At 44.6% G+C, this 16,475-nt stretch overlaps 1 protein-coding gene across 8 annotated transcripts in view; it reads left to right on the top strand.

Annotated features, from left to right (window-relative positions):
- Positions 1-16,475, top strand: part of DOCK7 (dedicator of cytokinesis 7) — a 149,410-nt gene that overhangs the window by 91,714 nt on the left and 41,221 nt on the right. For 5 of the 8 annotated variants that reach the window (XR_012646518.1, XM_075002183.1, XM_075002185.1 and 2 more), the window contains exons 23-31: positions 1,155-1,247; positions 2,493-2,582; positions 3,577-3,672; positions 3,783-3,923; positions 4,075-4,188; positions 5,210-5,380; positions 6,433-6,572; positions 8,992-9,161; positions 11,534-11,688. Coding sequence is in view for 7 of the 8 variants with exons in the window: in XM_075002183.1 (XP_074858284.1) it covers positions 1,155-1,247; positions 2,493-2,582; positions 3,577-3,672; positions 3,783-3,923; positions 4,075-4,188; positions 5,210-5,380; positions 6,433-6,572; positions 8,992-9,161; positions 11,534-11,688 (1,170 nt within the window). In the remaining variant the exon portion in view is untranslated. The remainder of the gene's footprint in view (positions 1-1,154; positions 1,248-2,492; positions 2,583-3,576; positions 3,673-3,782; positions 3,924-4,074; positions 4,189-5,209; positions 5,381-6,432; positions 6,573-8,991; positions 9,162-11,533; positions 11,689-16,475) is intronic. The other 3 variants (XM_075002188.1, XM_075002187.1, XM_075002186.1) reach the window with 1 other exon arrangement.

Here is a 16,475-nt window from a genome sequence, read left to right as displayed (position 1 = left end):
TTTTTAGTGGGTTGTGAGAAATGAATTCATCATCTGGATCCAATTTGTACTTGATGAAAGCCTCTATTTCAAAGTCCAGCATGATTGCTGGCATCTAAACTGTACCTTCTCTGGTCATCTAAGCAAAGCTGGAGTGGAGATTGCAAAGTCCTCTCTCCCAGGCGAGGACTGACGTTTTGAGGAACTATCTGTGTATTGTAGTAATGATTCTGTAAGATCTGATCCAAAGCCTAATGGAGTTAGTAGGCTCTCGCTGCATTCAGTAGTCTTTGGATCCAGCTTTTTGGCTGATCATGTAAAACAGTTTCTGCAATGGGCTCAGTTTTGTTTGACCTTACTTTTTCTTGAGCTTCCTTGTGACAGATGAGTGGAAACACAATTCTTTTTCACCCGAAATTTTACCTGCATGGTGTCTTGGAGGAGGAGGCTTTTGGGAACAAATTCCATGTTAATTAGATGGATTTTGTTTTCAACATATGAGCAAAATTTGAAAAAAAAAATACCATGTTCTGAAAAGACTTTTTGAAAAAAGTCATATTTCAAATATACCTTCAGGGCTAGAAAAATACCTTTTCCCTATTTGTTCCTTATTGAAATCTAGTGCTTAGGCCTATTTTTCAAAATATTGAACTTATTTGCTATGGTCATGCAAACTTCTGATGTGTCTTCAGAGTTCATACATTTTTCAACAGGATTTGTATAGTTTATGAACACTGTATGCCATGTAGCCTTACCCAAGAAATGTAGAACCTCCACAGACCACTTTTTGTGGTTCCCATCATCTGTGAATTAGATACATCAGTGTAAGTCTGAGTTACTCCACTCCACATCACCGGGTTTACTCAAGATGAAAATCAGAGCAGAATTTAATCTAATAATGGTTTTGATGCATGGAAAGTATAAATACAAGAGGTGCAGCCTGAGCAGTGTTGTATATGTGTGATTGAAAAATAACAACATAACCTTCAAGACTAAAATTTCTCAATGCGTGCCTTAGAATTCAGGTGGCTTTAACAGTACTAACTGGTGAGGTGTGTGTGTGTTAAACACATTTATTTCTTTTAAGGATTGCATATCTCTAAATTAAACTACTGTGTGGCATGCAACATGTAATATGTCTTTCCTTTCCCAACTGCTTTCTATTGTATGCCCAGGGTTTAGACCGCTCCAATTCCTGGGTAAACACTGGTGGTCCCAAAGCTGCCCCATGGGGATCCAACCCCAGTCCAAGTGCAGAGTCAACACAGGTGGTGTCTACATTAGAGTTTTGGTGGTTTTTTGTTTTTGTTTTTATTGGCTGATCTTTCCCTAAAGAACATCTCCTTTTAACTGCGTACTGTGGTTTCGGTGGCTTGCTTTTTTCAATCTTTGAAAAGTTAGTGATTTTTATTTTTTATGTTAAAATTAGCACCTTTCGTCCTCACCCCACACTGCATGAAAACCCACAATATGCGTAAGCAATACCCCTTCTTTCCATTTCAGTAGTTGCTGGTTTGTGAAATTTCAGATGCTACAGCTCCTTTCCGTTGTTGTTGAACGTTAGTTTGTACTTTAGGTGAAGCACATTTTTCATGGGAACATTGATCACAATGCTATGCAGCATCACGTTTGCTTTTTGTTTTAACACTGTGAACCATTTTACCATTTTCATAAAGCATTTAGTATCCTTCGTATTCAATTGATCCTTTTTGATGTGACTGTTTTCAGTGAGAGATAATTAAACCGAAATTAAATTCTGGAAGCAATTATTCAGAAAATGCAGCTGTATCTGTCCTGTGTTGCAAAGTATGAAATTTGTAGTGGCTTATGTAAGATCGATTTCACCTTTTTAACCCCAGTTGCCTGTCACATTGCACTGCATGATTGTTTTGAACATACCTCTCAACTTTCCTTCCTTGTGAATGCAAATTTACCTCCCTCCCACACAAATCTAGTGTGAACTCGCTTGCATTGTGGAAAGGTATTACCATCAGGTGTGTTGAATCCTGATATTGAGTTTATGGATAAAGCCATGTATGCTAAACAAAAAACAAACCTTGTGCAGTTTTCTGATTCCCAGTATTAATAGGTGGGTTATCGGGGATTGGAGGGAGTGTATTTGCCCATACATTTGGAATGGTAGATTGGGAGGTATGACACTGAAACAAGTAGAAATGTTACTCTCCAGACCATCTGCATGCTGAGAGAATATAAGTATGGAAAAGTTTCATGCTTTGCAGCATTAAATGTCTTTGTGCATAAAAAGATGCTTTTATTTAAAGAATATGTAAATCTTTTAAAAATAACTAAACAAACCACAACAATGCTTTTTGTTGTTGTCACTGTTTAAGCATACAACTAAGAATTTGGGGGGGGAGGGGAAAGAAGGTGTGAAAACCTATAAAATCTGCTGCTAAATAGTATTTTATAAATGTACATTGTCCTTGAGCTGCAGAAACCATCCCCAGCAAACTTTAATGTGCTATCATCGTTCATTCATCTCCACTCCGTAGGCTACAGATCGAAGTTGTAATCGTATGTCTTCGCACACAGAGACGTCAAGTTTCTTACAAACATTAACAGGACGGTTACCAACCAAAAAGGTAGATTTCAGTGAAGACAATTGATATAATGGGGCAGGGAGGTCAAGTCATTCTGAAACATGGTTCAGTCTTTTCTTTCAATCTGATTTTCAGAAGTCTGTGGGCAACTGCTTTTGTTGGGCTCTAGCATACGTGAAATATCCAGACCCAGGGAATAAGGAAGAGTAAAAATAGCAGAACGGGCTTGTCTGACATTCCTGTTGCTTAGATGGAATTACTATAGGTGTTTAAAAATATTAATGCCACTGTTGGATTATGTAAATAAGTTATATTTTAATTCACTGTATTAGAGTATTCGCTCTTTAACACTAAGGGCCAGATGTGAATGAGTATGAGTCCAGTGTAACTCTAATGAAGTCAGGGTTTGCTATGGAGTTACACCCCTTTTAAAGCAGGAAGAATCTCCTTAAATAATGTCATTGACACAAAATACGTTGACTTTTTGAATATTAAAAACAACACTGGTGGCTTCTGCTAATCCATGGTTTCTTCTTTCTGGGAACTGAAGCTAAATCAGGAAGGAGGCTGTTCACATAGTATGGTTTTCTTCCCAGATGGACTATTTCACTAAAGTTCTTTCACAAAGGAAATACACACATTTATACAAGGTGCTTTAAATGTCCCCTTTTTACCCCCTTTTACTTCAAGAATCTTGACCAGGCGGAAAGGTAGATTTTTAAACTAATTTGAGCAACAAATGGGGGGAAGGAGTCGGGGGTTTGTGGGGAGTTATCAGCACTTTAAATTTTAATGTTGAACCAAAATTATGTGAAATGTTTCCCATCTCACACATCATAGCAGTGTCCTATATTGTTAATTGGGGGAGTGGGGGCCCTGTAAAGGACATTGTCACTGCTGTTGCATTAACATTTATTATTTTGCTTATTCTCATTGTTCTCCATATTTTTCATGTGTTGTGCTTCCATTTTTCACATGGACTGTGTTGCAAGCCGATCTTGGTACTAGGGCTAACTTTGGATTTGAATCTGCTTAGCTTTTTCATGAAGAACTGGCCTTACAGTGGGTTGTCTGCAGTGGAAGCGTTCGTGAGGCAGCATTACAGCAGGCATGGTTCTTCTTTGAGCTTATGGTGAGCAAACTGGAAACCCGTATGAGCGTAATTCGGTAAAACAGACACCACTGATAATAGCATGATGCTTTCCACAAACGACCATTACTAGTAATATATATTTCCCATAGGTGAAGAGTATGGTGCATCATTTGTATTTTGCTGACAAACTGGATGCTCCAAGAAAGAATCGTTTTCCTGAGCGTTTCATGGATGACATAACTGCTTTGGTCAGCACAATTGCCAGCGATATAGTGTCTCGGTTTCAGAAGGTAATGGCAAGTAATTAGCTGCACCATAGTCCAATCTGCAGCTTGCTCCATCCAGGTGCATAGATCAGGGCCTTATTTTGAAACTGTTGTGTTGCCCTTTATGACAGTGCTCTTCTCCTTGCATTCTCTCTTTTTTTTGTCTCCCATTCAGGATACAGAAATGATTGAAAGGCTCAACACCAGCCTTGCCTTTTTCCTCAATGACCTGCTGTCTATCATGGACAGAGGGTTTGTCTTTAGCCTTATCAAGGCCTGCCACAAACAGGTAAATGCAGAGAAATGTTATGTAGTAGCACGCTCCACTACTGTAACTGGGCAGCCGTAGGACACCATTCCGTTGTCAGCGCACCTTTACAAAAATGAGCTTTGTGTGTCATTCAGCTTGTGTTTGGATGCTTCTTTGTCCCTGTGCCTGATTTACTGGCTAAATCAGGACTAAGTCACCAGCTCAGTGGAAGAAAAAGGTTAGAAAGGGGCTTGAATGTAAAATTTGGATCTGAACATCCATGATGTTGGGATCTGGGCCTCAGGTTCTTCTTTACTACAGATGGAAATGTTCTGGAGTAGGTTTTGAATGCTAACAGTATTTGAACTCTGTTGCCTGGTGTGACCAGAACCTCAGGATATGTAGTCTCACAGGGGTAGCCATATTAGTCTGTAGCTTCACACAAACAAAGCAGTCCTGTAGTACCTTAAAGACAAATAAATTTATGGATTAGATGTTGAGTTCCTTGGGTAAGATCCCCTTCAGACTGGAACAGATAATAAGAATCAAGTTATAATAATAAGGTAAGATTCTTATTATCTGCTCCAATCTGAAGAAGTGGGTCTTACCCGCAAAAGTTCATTACCTAATAAATACATTTGTTAGTCTTTAAGGTGCTACAGGACTGCTTTCTTTTTCTCAAGATATGTGTTTTCCTTGATCTTGTTTGTGCAGCTACCAAGTGAAACCAGTGGAGAGCAACATTACTTGTGAAGTAGATGGGACTTAATTTGTAATGGGCTCCTATTACTGTGCCGGTTATACAAATGTAATATTGTTGTAAGCATTGTTGACTGTGATATATGTTAAATGTACAGTTTCCCTGCATGTGACATTTAATTGAAACTACAAAAAAGTGGTATGGATGTTCCTGCTATTTAATGACAGCTAACACATGATAAACTCCTACAATATGATCTTTCTTGCGGTATAACATCGTGATGGAGGATATGTCCGAAGTTCCATGCTGCATTAGTGTGCTGTAGTACTCTAAACTATAGAATTTTGTTGTTCTTTCCAGGTATCTTCAAAGCTTTATTCCTTACCAAATCCAAGTATCCTTGTGTCCTTGAGGCTGGACTTCCTCCGCATTATCTGTAGCCATGAGCACTATGTCACCCTAAATTTACCTTGTAGTCTGCTGACACCGCCTGCGTCTCCATCACCATCTGTGTCTTCAGCAACTTCTCAGGTAAGCGAAGTGGCAAAGGCCATGTGTGGATATTCAAGCTGAGAGACAGGTGTGTCACACCCACGTTCAGGTTGCTTTCCTGCTAATGCCTCCTTGAACACTTCTTTTTAAAATGCAGGTGATGTATGTAGAATGGCTTAGAACAGGTATGTGCAAGGTGGGAGGCGGGGGGTGGGATTTCCTAAGGGGGGCACAGCACGATCGGCTGCTGGGTCTCAGGCTCATCCATCTCACTGAAAGTGTCTTGAAAGATGTTACTGTTTTTTTTTTGTATGTGTATTCACATTTATATACCAAGTAATAAAAGTTTTTATATTCTACATACTCATTTTCTTACATATGCCAAAAGGTTTTTTTATTTTCATATGAACATAAGTGAAATTTCTGTTGACATTTGACAAGCTGTGGTGAACCTTGCTAATTGCAGGGATGAAAAATGGGGCCAGATGTTTGCTTACCTCTGATTTAGAAGGACCTCTTTGCAACACACTCAGCATTGCTATTTGCAACTGAGTTACCTACATTGGGATTTTTATATTGAAAACTTAAAGTACATCTCCGAAACCCCAAACTTCCAGCCATAGTGGACAGGCAGAACATTTCCCTTTGAAAGAGTGGACAGCAAGCTTTTATTCAGACTTGTGATGATTAACAAAATAAGGTCCATGTGTTATCACTTTGTAACATCTGTACATGATTCTACTACCTTGTCCCATCCTGTGCAAAAAAGTGCATGTGCAGGAAGCAGTCATTAGTCAGCAAGCACATTGCTTTATTTAGTGGCCTTATTGGATTACCTGCTTCTCTTCCTTTGACCTGTATAGGGTATACTTAGCTAGGAAATTGACAAGAGCACAATAACGTATTCGGAATTATTGAAAGGTTAATGAAATTACATGTAAGTAGATAGGTAGCCAAAAATGAGTGAAATAGTGGAAAAGATGAGATTTCTTTGAATTCTGGACAAGGCTTCCATTGTATTTCATAAGTTGTGTCATTCTGTGTCCTCTCTGGCTCATTACACAACTTATTGTGACTGGGTTTTTCAACAGAGTTCTGGATTCTCTACCAATGTCCAAGACCAGAAGATTGCGAATATGTTTGAACTGTCTGTGCCTTTCCGCCAGCAGCATTACTTGGCAGGTCTTGTGTTAACAGAGCTGGCTGTCATTTTAGATCCTGATGCTGAAGGGTGAGTTTTTAACCCATTCCCCAAATGTCACCATGATCTAAAGAGACTGTGGCTCACAAGCAGGCTTTGGCCTGTGGTCAGAAAGAATTTACATGTATAAATTGAGGGGAGAATGGGAGCAGGAAACAAGTTTTCCAACCCAAGAGTCCTCCTGTCCTACTTGCCCTGCCCTGATTCCGATCTCTCTTAACCCTCGACTCTCCAGCTCAGTTTTCAGGCATATTCGCCTAGCTGAGAACGAGGGGATGAGAGTCTGCTAGAAGTCTTTCTCTGACACCCTTCAATTGGCTGCTGTCAAGCAGCAGCATAAAGTAGCTTTTTGCAGTAGTAGCAAGAACGTAATTTACAAGCGTCAGAAAATGTCTTCTTGAGTTGGGTTAAGTTCAGTGGCACTTTTCATCTTACTATCTCAAAGCACTTAATGAACATGAGTTAAGCTTCACAACTCTCCTGGGAGACAGGTGAAGATATCTGTGCTACAACCGGCTAAAATGAAGCACAGAGTGCTTTAAAGTTGTTTGCCAAGGTTTCACCTGGAGAAATTTTCAGATCTTAGAGTACTGCCTGATGCCCAGTTCACTGCTCTAATCAGTTAGGGTCCTATTTTCTCATTCCCACATAGAAAGGCCCAGAAGGAGAAGACTTTAACGTATGTTATGCATGGCTGCCATCATCTGAAGTTCTGGTGCATGCTTCTTCCTCTGAGATGGAGTCAGTGTCTGTCAGCTAAGTTTGCATAGTTCAATGAGCCATTGATACTCTTGCCTGTTTCCAAAAAATAGCAGGTTTCAGGCATTTGTATTGGATCAGTTTCCCAATGGAAGACAAACTGATTCACAGCCTTAGGGTATTTTCTTCTAGAATGCAGGTGCTACACAAATCCTGTTTACCTTGAGTGAGATGGCAGCAACAGCAGCAGAATGCCACAGACCTTCAGCAGATGCACCAACTAAGACATTGCCTGGTGATATAATAGAGGTCTATAAAATCATGAATAGTGTGGCAAAAGTGAATAACGAAGTCTTACTGACCTTGTCACGTAACATGCCCCTGGGATCACACAATGAAGTTAATAGGCAGTAGGCTTAAAACATATATAAGGAAGAACTTCACCAGAAGGCATAGTTTACATGTGGAACTCATTGCAGGAGGTTATTGTGAAGACCAAACGTATAACTGGGTTCAGAAAAGAATCTGGGTAGATCCATCAATAGCTATTAGCCAAGATAGTTAGAGATGCGACCCCATGCTCTGGGTGTTCCTAAGCCTCCAGCTGCCAAAAGCTGGGACTGGACAATGGGACGGATCACTCAGTACTCCCCCATTCTCTCCATTGCCTCTGAAGCCTCTGGCACCGGCTTTTGTCAGAATACAGGATACTGAGCTAGATGGGCCATCGGTCTGACCCAGTACAGCCATTCCTAGCTTCATTTGTTTGTTCCAGTCTAATACCCAGATATCAGCTCCTTTCTCCTAGCTCCTCTTGTTTGTTCTGCACTCTGTCTGTTCTAACTGGGCCTGCCCCCTGAGTTTTCGCAAATGGGAAACCCCTTCCACCCAAAGACACGGAGACCTCAGTGTTCTCAGTGGTATTCATAGACTAGTTCCAGTGGGCCTGGACATTGACCCCTGCTTCTGTTCAGCTGCTGTGCCATACAAATGAACTCACAGCTCTGACCAGCTTGACCTCCATTCCTGGAAGTGCAGCTACTTCTATTCTGAGCACCTGCATGCTCTAATACAACTGTGTGCTGGATGGAAAGCCACTGGGAAACAAATGGTGTGAAAACGTGAGGTCTGGGAGGCTTAATGGGTGAAAAAAAACCTATAGCAAAACCAAAAAGATGCATAATGGGTTGGTTAAGAATAAATCTGCCTAGTTGTCTGATTATATTTCATCATATCTCATATAAAGAGAATTTTAGCCTAAGGCACCTGTCAGGCGTTTCAGTTAAATAGGTACAAACAAAACAGTTTTAAACAGTCTTAAGTAAACCCCGCCTGTTCCTTATCAGGGTTCTTTCTTTTGTGTCATGTGACATTTGTGATCCCATTAGTTCTCTGGTTTTAAATTTGTGATACTCTAACAATAAAAACTGACATTTCAGGCCTAGCACAAGTAGATGTCTTCAACAGAAGTGTTCTGGGGCACTTGCATTGTATCACTTGTAAAGGAGGTTTTTCTCATTTACATTCTTTATGCTGCATTTGCTATTACTGGTTAGTTGCCAGGGAATTCATAAAAGCCAGTCTCCAAAATGAGTCTGAGATGGAGAAATACTGCATAATCATTGGTGTACATGTGCATGCCAGGTTAAAAATAAAAATCAGGGTTTTTTTTAAAGGTACTTAGTTACAAAGTATCATTTGCTTTTGAGATATTAACCAATCCTTGTGACTCAACTCTCTCTCTTAACAGTTTGTTTGGATTGCATAAGAAGGTCATCAGTATGGTACACAATTTACTGTCCAGTCATGACTCCGATCCACGGTACTCTGACCCCCAGGTAAAGGCCCGGGTGGCTATGCTGTATCTACCTCTGATTGGTGTGATCATGGAAACCGTGCCTCAGCTGTATGATTTTACAGGTATTTTGTGCACCAGGCTTTCACATGTGTGTTGAATTACCCCCCAACTTTTGATGGGTTGCACAAGCAAACTGTTGTGGGGGTTGTGGCTATTTTCCAAATATATTTTTTATTTACTATTTGTGTTATCGTAGTAACTAGAAGCCCTAGTCAAGGACCAGGGCCTCTTGTACTAGGTGCTACACACACAGAATAAAAAGACAATTCCAGCTTAAAATGAACCCATAAAACTAGAGGCAGCTGGTGCGTACAGAAAGGTGGATGGGCATATAGGGAAGCATTGAGACAGTATTGATCAACATGTTAGCTGGCAGGCTCCGTATGCTACTGGCTGCAAAATGTATGCTCAAAATTTTCTTGCATAAAACCTGCATTAGTCCACTTGTTTGCAAAAAATGGATAATTCATGGTGCATGAGAGTCCTTTTGCCCCATACATGTAACAGTAGTACTAATGGACAGTTGCAAAAAAACAAACCAAAATTCCTGTGTTCCTTTACTCATCACTTTGGCCACGTCTACATATCCCGCTTCTTCGAAGGGGGCATGGAAATGACACAGACTGGGGAATATCAATGAGGTGCTTCCATGCATATGCAGCGCCTCATTAGCATAATGGCAACCACACATTTCAAAGCTGCTAATTTTGAAGTGTTGACAGGCAGTTTAGCTGTGGGTGCTTTGAAATATGCGCCCAATTTTGAAATTCCCTTACTCCCAATCAATTTCAGGAGTAACGGAATTTTGAAGTTGGGCACATACTTAGAAGCGCCTGTGGCTAGACTGCCTATCAACACTTGGAAGTTAGCAGCTTCGAAATTCACGTGGCTGCTATTATGTTAATGAGATGCTGCATATGCATGGCAGAGCCCCATGGATATTTCCCCATCCATGTCATTTCCATGCTCCCTTCGAAGAAGGGGGCTAGTGTAAATACGGCCTTAATGTTTCCAGGAGAGGTCCTAGCGTGTGCCAGAGTGCCCTAAAGGGCGAAATGTGTGGGTTAGTTCAAACCAGGATGGGGAAGCTGGATCTGAAACAGTCTGATACGTAGAGAGTCCTCTACCAAATTTGTGGTCAATTTTGGTCATTTGCAAGATTGCAGGATTTTAAAAATCATACATTTCACAGTTTCACATCTGAAATTCCATGGTGTTATAAAAGGGATTTTGGGGGTGGAGGGTGTCACAAGGCAAGGTGTAGGGGTGGTGTAGGGGGTGTCACGGTATTGCCACCATCATTTCTGTGCTGTTGCTGGCATATGAGCTGCCTTCAGAGCTGGATGGGTTTACCCCACACCCAGCGAGCTCAAGGCATCTTTAGCCCAGGAATGCTAGATTGCTGGACATGGAGCTGGGGAAAGACAGGGCTGGTGATGGTGCTGGGCCTGGTGGAGCTATTGGAGGATGGGATTTTCTCTTCCTTTGCAGGGGCCACTCCTAGGAGCAGCTCAGATGCTCCTTCAGAAATCTCCCTCAGCTGTAGGATGCTCTGCAACTGTTGGCTGAGAGCCGAGCTCTGAAAGCAGCACCACTGCCAGCAGCAGTGCAGAAATAAGGGTGGAATGGTGTGGTATCACCATCTTTACTTCTGTGCTGCTGCTGTCTTCAGTGCTGCCTTCAGAGCTGGGCGGCCGGCCAGCATCCCCCACTCTCCAGGTGTCCACATCTTTCAGCTGCATAGAATAAAGGTGGCAATGCAACCTCTCTGCAATAGCTTTGTGATCCCCCACGCTGACCCTGCTTTTGGATTGGGACTCCCAGGTTGATAAATGCTGATCTCTCCCGGTGAAATCTGTATAGTATAGGGTAAAACTACACAAGGGACAAGATTTCTGGGGTGGGAGACCAGGTTTCGCCATCCGTGATGCGTTTTGCATGGCAGTGAATTTGGTAGGACCCTACATATAACATGCGGCTTTGAGCGTTTTGTCCTTTAAAGTTAAATGACATGACGATGGTTTTGGCGTAAATTTTCAGAAGTGTCAGAGTATCTGAAGTGTCTGTATCCCATTTTTCAAAGTGACTTGGGTGCTTAAAGATTTGAGTCCTGTTTACTTTTAATGAAACTTGGCTCCCATAGTCCCCAGGTCGCTTTCAACAATGTGTTAAGGCATTTAAGCCCCAAAATTCGTTAGACATTTTTGAAAAATTTCCCCTTAGTCTCATGTGTTTGATTTACATAACTCTGTGTGTGTGTGTTTTGTGTGTGTGTAACAAAGAGAGATAGAATTCACATTTACTTGCAATACCAATCTAATGTAAATTTTTTCAGTGACCATCACCAGACAGGTAAGTGAAAGCAATAGAGAGGAGTGAGAGGAAGGGACCTTCGAGTGTCGCATGTAACAGAGGTTCTTGTGGTTCTCTGCAGAGACTCACAACCAGCGAGGAAGGCCGAGCTGCATCACCATCGAGGATTATGAAAGTGAGGGTGGAAGCATGATAAGTCAGACGGTTGCCATGGCCATTGCAGGAACGTCTGTCCCACAGCTCGCCCGGCCCAGCAGTTTCCTACTCACCTCAACGGTACAGAAATGTTTCCCCCCAGATCTTGTGTAAACAGCAAATACTGATGTGTTTATGCCTTTAAGTGATCACAAAGCAGCAGGGGTGGTTGTCAGCAGACATCTGTGCATATTATAAACTCGGAGGGAGGGTGTGGTGGCGGAGGTGTGAAAGAGATAATGTTTGCACTAGGTTACTCCTGTCCTTGTTATGTGATGGGGGGGAGGTATACAACTTAAAAAGAACAATAAGTTTTGCCAAGCGTGTGAGCCTCCTACCTAAAGCCAGCTGATAAAAATGCCATACTGTTGCCGCTGTTATAGTCATGGGTGAAATTCACCCCTTTGCAAAGGCTCTCAGCGCAAGGCCTCTGCCTCACTTACATCCCACGTAAGTCGTAAATGGTGCTTGAGTGGTGAGTGAGCCTTGGGCTGGCCCTTAGCTAGGGATAGATTTCACCTTATTTGGATTACAGTAGCACCAGCAGATCCCAGTCAAAATTAGGGCCCCATTTTGCTGGGGGCTGTACACGTGTGAAGGGAGACTAGCCTGTGCCATGGAGAGGTTCTAGGCTAGAGGAGACCGAGACACTACTGGTTGGGTGCCCCAGATAGTGGAAAGGGTAACAGTCTGGAGATGGAGGGAACATCAGGTTGTTCTTCGAGAGATTGCTCATGTTCATGCCAAGCTGGGTGTGTGCAGGTGCACGCCCAGTCACTGGAAGCTTTTTGCCCTTCCAGTAGCCATAGGGTTGGTGCAGTGCCCCCTGGAGTGGTGCTGATAAGGCAACTAATATCTGCACTGCCCGACACCCCCACTTCTCCCCTGCCTTTAGTTCCTTCTCGCCACGCTGCCAGTTCTTGGAGCTCTTGCTTTCTCTGCTCCAATTCTTTAGCTAGTAGCCTATTGTAGTGTAAATAGTTCTTGAAGAAGTGTAAATAGTTTAGTACTTGATAGTTTCGTACTAATAGCTGAGGCGGGGCTTTGGCTTTCCTTCCCGCTTGGCGCTGGGGAATGCCTGGCTCCTCAGGCTTTAAGATTTGTTCAAAATGCGGCAAACCTATGCACAAAAGCGACCCTTATTCAGCCTGTTTGATTTGCTTGGGGGAAGGCACAAGAGACATCACTCACCGAAGTCAAAGCGGGGCGGCCTCAAGTCCAAGGCTCCAGTGCACCCTGCCGAAGGGCAGGAGGCGTGTCCATTGAAGCCAGCGTGGAGCGGGAGCCAGCAGGCGCTGGACTTGCCTTCAATGCTGGAGGCATTTCGAGTGGCACAAGGACTTCTGCAGATGACAGTGCCGGGTCCTTCTCCATCTATGGAGGACAGGTGCTGTAGCACTGAAACGCAGCAATCAGGGCTCATGGACATGACACCGGTGCCAGCCCCTGGACTCACGTCGATGCCGGCACCGACACCGTATTCGGCGCCGAGCGCTCTGGTGCTGATCCAGCAGACTGTGAGCCAGTTTCAGGTGCCCTATGCACCAGCACCGTCCTCAGCGTGCTTGGCATCGGTGCCAACTCCGATGGCCCTGCTGGGGTCATCTGCTCCTGAATCAGCATTGGAGTTGGACTCCTTTTACTCGAGCTCCAGATGGAGCAGGAACTCCATCCGAAGGTCACACCGTAGCCATCTCAGGTATCATAGTCGCCACTCGGATGCTACGGTTTGGCCACCGGCTTCGCAGGCAACGCAGCAGCGGCCATTCTGGACCTCGTGGGCATTCCGCAAGGTGCCGGGCCACGCTGTTGGAGTGCCGTTAACGGTGCCAGGGGCCCTGCCGATCCCACACTAGGCACTGTTGGTGTCACTAGGCACCCCACCACCAGAACAAAGACAGGAAGTGGCAGCCACTACAGCTAAAACTGTTTGGCAGAACATTTGTTCACGCACCCGCCACCTGACTCCCTGGTAGTGGAGGCTGCTAACCATAGAGAGCACCAAGGGTTCTAGAGTTTCTCCCCGAAAAATAGAGAAGCTAAAAGTTTGGACCTCTGTGGGAGGAAGGCCTATTCAATTCTATTAAGAATTGCTAATACAGTCAGCGGCCTGTCTAGGTTCTCTGAGTTGGTGCCACCTGAAACCAAGCAGGACTTCACAGCCATGATGAAGGAGAACAAACTGATTTCAAGGGCGGCCCTGCAGGCAGCATTGGATGCTGCAGATGCTGCCACGAGGGTTATGGCCTCAGGAGTAGCAATGCGCAGCGAGGCTTGGTTGCAGGTTTCCAGCCTGCCTCATGAGGTCCATCCAGCAGACAATCCAGGACCTCTCCTTTGGTGGCCCTACCCTATTTTCAGATAAGACAGATAAAAGACTGCATAGTCTGAAAGACTCTAGGGCCACCCTCCGCTCCTTGGGCCTGCATACACCTGTGAACCAGCGCAGGCGTTTTAACCCCAGTCCTCAGCAAAGACAGTTTCTGCAGCTGCAAAGGGATGGCAGTAGAAGGTGGAACAAGACAGGCAGGCATCGTTCAGGCCAACTACCTCGAGGTCACCAAAGGGCCCACAGGGACCCAAGCTGCAGTTTTGGTGGCATGATCGGGAGCAGTTAGTCAATCTCACCCCTTCCGGCATCCCCACTTTTTTCGTTCCACCTGTTCCCCTTTTGCCATATGTGGTGCAGCATCACCACAGATGGGTAGTTCTGGTGTACAGTAGAGAGGGGATATGCTATTCAGTTCTTGTCATACTCCCCTTCTCTGTCCCCCCTCACGAGATCCTGTAACGGCAGGAATTGCAATCCCTCTGGGTTCTGGGGCCATAGAAGAAGTTCCTCCCAGGTTCAGGGGACAGAGGTTTTATTCCCAATATTTCCTGATTCCGAAACCAAAGTGAGGCTCGAGACCCATCCTGGACCTAAGAAGTTTCAACGAGTTTGTGAAAAAGATAAAATTCTGTATGATATCCCTGGGTCCCATACTCCCGATGTTGGAGCAGGGGGATTGGTTCACGGCTCTCAACTTACAGAATGCATAGTTCCATATTTCAATCTACCCTCCTCACAGGGGGTTTCTCAGGTTCATGGCAGATTGGAACCATTATTAGTTCACAGTCGTGCCTTTCAGTCTGTCTGCAGCCCCAAGGGTCTTCACCAAATGCATGGCGGTAGTAGCAGTGAACCTACACAGGCAAGGGGTGCATCTGTTCCCATACTTGGACGACTGGTTAGTCAAGGGTCATTCCAGGGAGCAGGTGATTCAGCATGTACAGTTGATCCATCAAACCTCTGTAAGCCTCGCCTCTTGATCAACAAGGCAAAGTTGGTCTTGGTCCCATCTCAGTCAGTAGAGTTTGTAGGGGCATGACTGAATGCCAGGTGTGCCAGGGCGTTCCTGCCAGATGACAGGTTCATGTCCATAAGGGGCCATCATCCAAGACATCCTGGAAGTTCCCACAATGATGGCCAGGTGCTGCCTGTGTTTGCTGGGTCACATGGCAGCATCCACCTTCATAGTACAGCACGCCAGATTATGGATGTGCTCTCTACAGCTATGGCTGTCATCGGTTTATTGCCCTATAAGAGACAGTTTAGACTTGGTGATTACGGTGCCAGCACAGACTTTGTCAACCCTGCACTGGTGGTTGGACGAGGGGGTTGTCCTCACAGGAGTCCCCTTTGCCCCTCAGCAGCCCTCACTTTCCCTAGTAGCGGACACTTTCGACCACAGGTGGGGAGCACTCCTGGGGCAGCTACGAACACAGGCTCTTTAGAGTGTGTCGAACCTTTGGCCCCACATAAATGTGAGGGAGCTCAGGGCCATCACACCACCATGTGTGACTTTCAAGGCCAATCTGACTGGACGTTGCTTGTCAGTCAGTACAGACAACACGACAGCAACATACTATATCAACAAACAGGTGTACACGCTCCACTCCCCTGTGTCATAAGGCCATGATGTTCTGGGACTTCAGCGTACAGCACAACATCATCTGTGCACCGTTCACTGGCGGACCAACTCAGGATGTCCTTTACAGGTCACGAGTGGTCTCTCCACCCGGAGGTCATTCATTCTATTTTCTGGCGGTAGGGGTATCCCCAGGTGGACCTGTTCACTTCCCACTTCAATGTGAAATGTAGGACGTTTTGCTCCTAACGCAGAGCCCAGGGCCCTGGGCAGACAGCTCCAGTGCCCCTGGTTGGGCAGGCTGATGTATGTGTTCCCTCCGATCCCGCTAGTTCACAGGGTCCTCCTCAAGATTCACTCAGAAGGGGCATTGATCATCTTGGTGGCACCAGCATGGGCCTGTTGGCACTGGTACTCGACCCTCCTGCACCTGTCGATCCACAAGCCGATGACGTTGCTGATCCAACCAGGCCTGCTGATGCAGCAAGAGGGGAGACTGCAACATCCCAGTCTCCAGTTGCTACACATTACAGCGTGGATGCTCCATGGCTGAGGGACTGGGAGCAGGCCTGTTCAGATCCCATAAAGGAAGTATTGTTTAAATAGTAGAAAACCCTCCATGAGGGTGACTTATTTGGCTAAGTGGAAATGGTTTTCCGTGTGGGTGTCTCACAGAGGGCTATTTTCCTCACAAGCCTCCATCCCATTGATTTTAGATTACCTATGGGGTGTGGTACAGGAGGGCTTGTCCCTCTCCTCGTTTAGGGTGCACTTAGCTTCTATCTCAGCCTTTCATCTGGGTCATGGAACATCATCTGTGATCTCAGACACTGTAGTCAAAAGGCTTCTGAAAGGTTTAGAAAGAATCAAGCCCCAGGTTTGAGCACCACTGCCCCCATGAGATCTCAATTTGGTGTTAGCCAAGCTTATGGGGGCCCCCTTTGAACTCCTGGCTAC

The sequence above is a fragment of the Carettochelys insculpta genome, chromosome 9, assembly GCF_033958435.1.
Source record: "Carettochelys insculpta isolate YL-2023 chromosome 9, ASM3395843v1, whole genome shotgun sequence".
NCBI lineage: Eukaryota > Metazoa > Chordata > Testudines > Carettochelyidae > Carettochelys > Carettochelys insculpta.
Note: the sequence above shows the minus strand (reverse complement) of the source record. Positions and strands in the feature narration are given on the sequence as shown.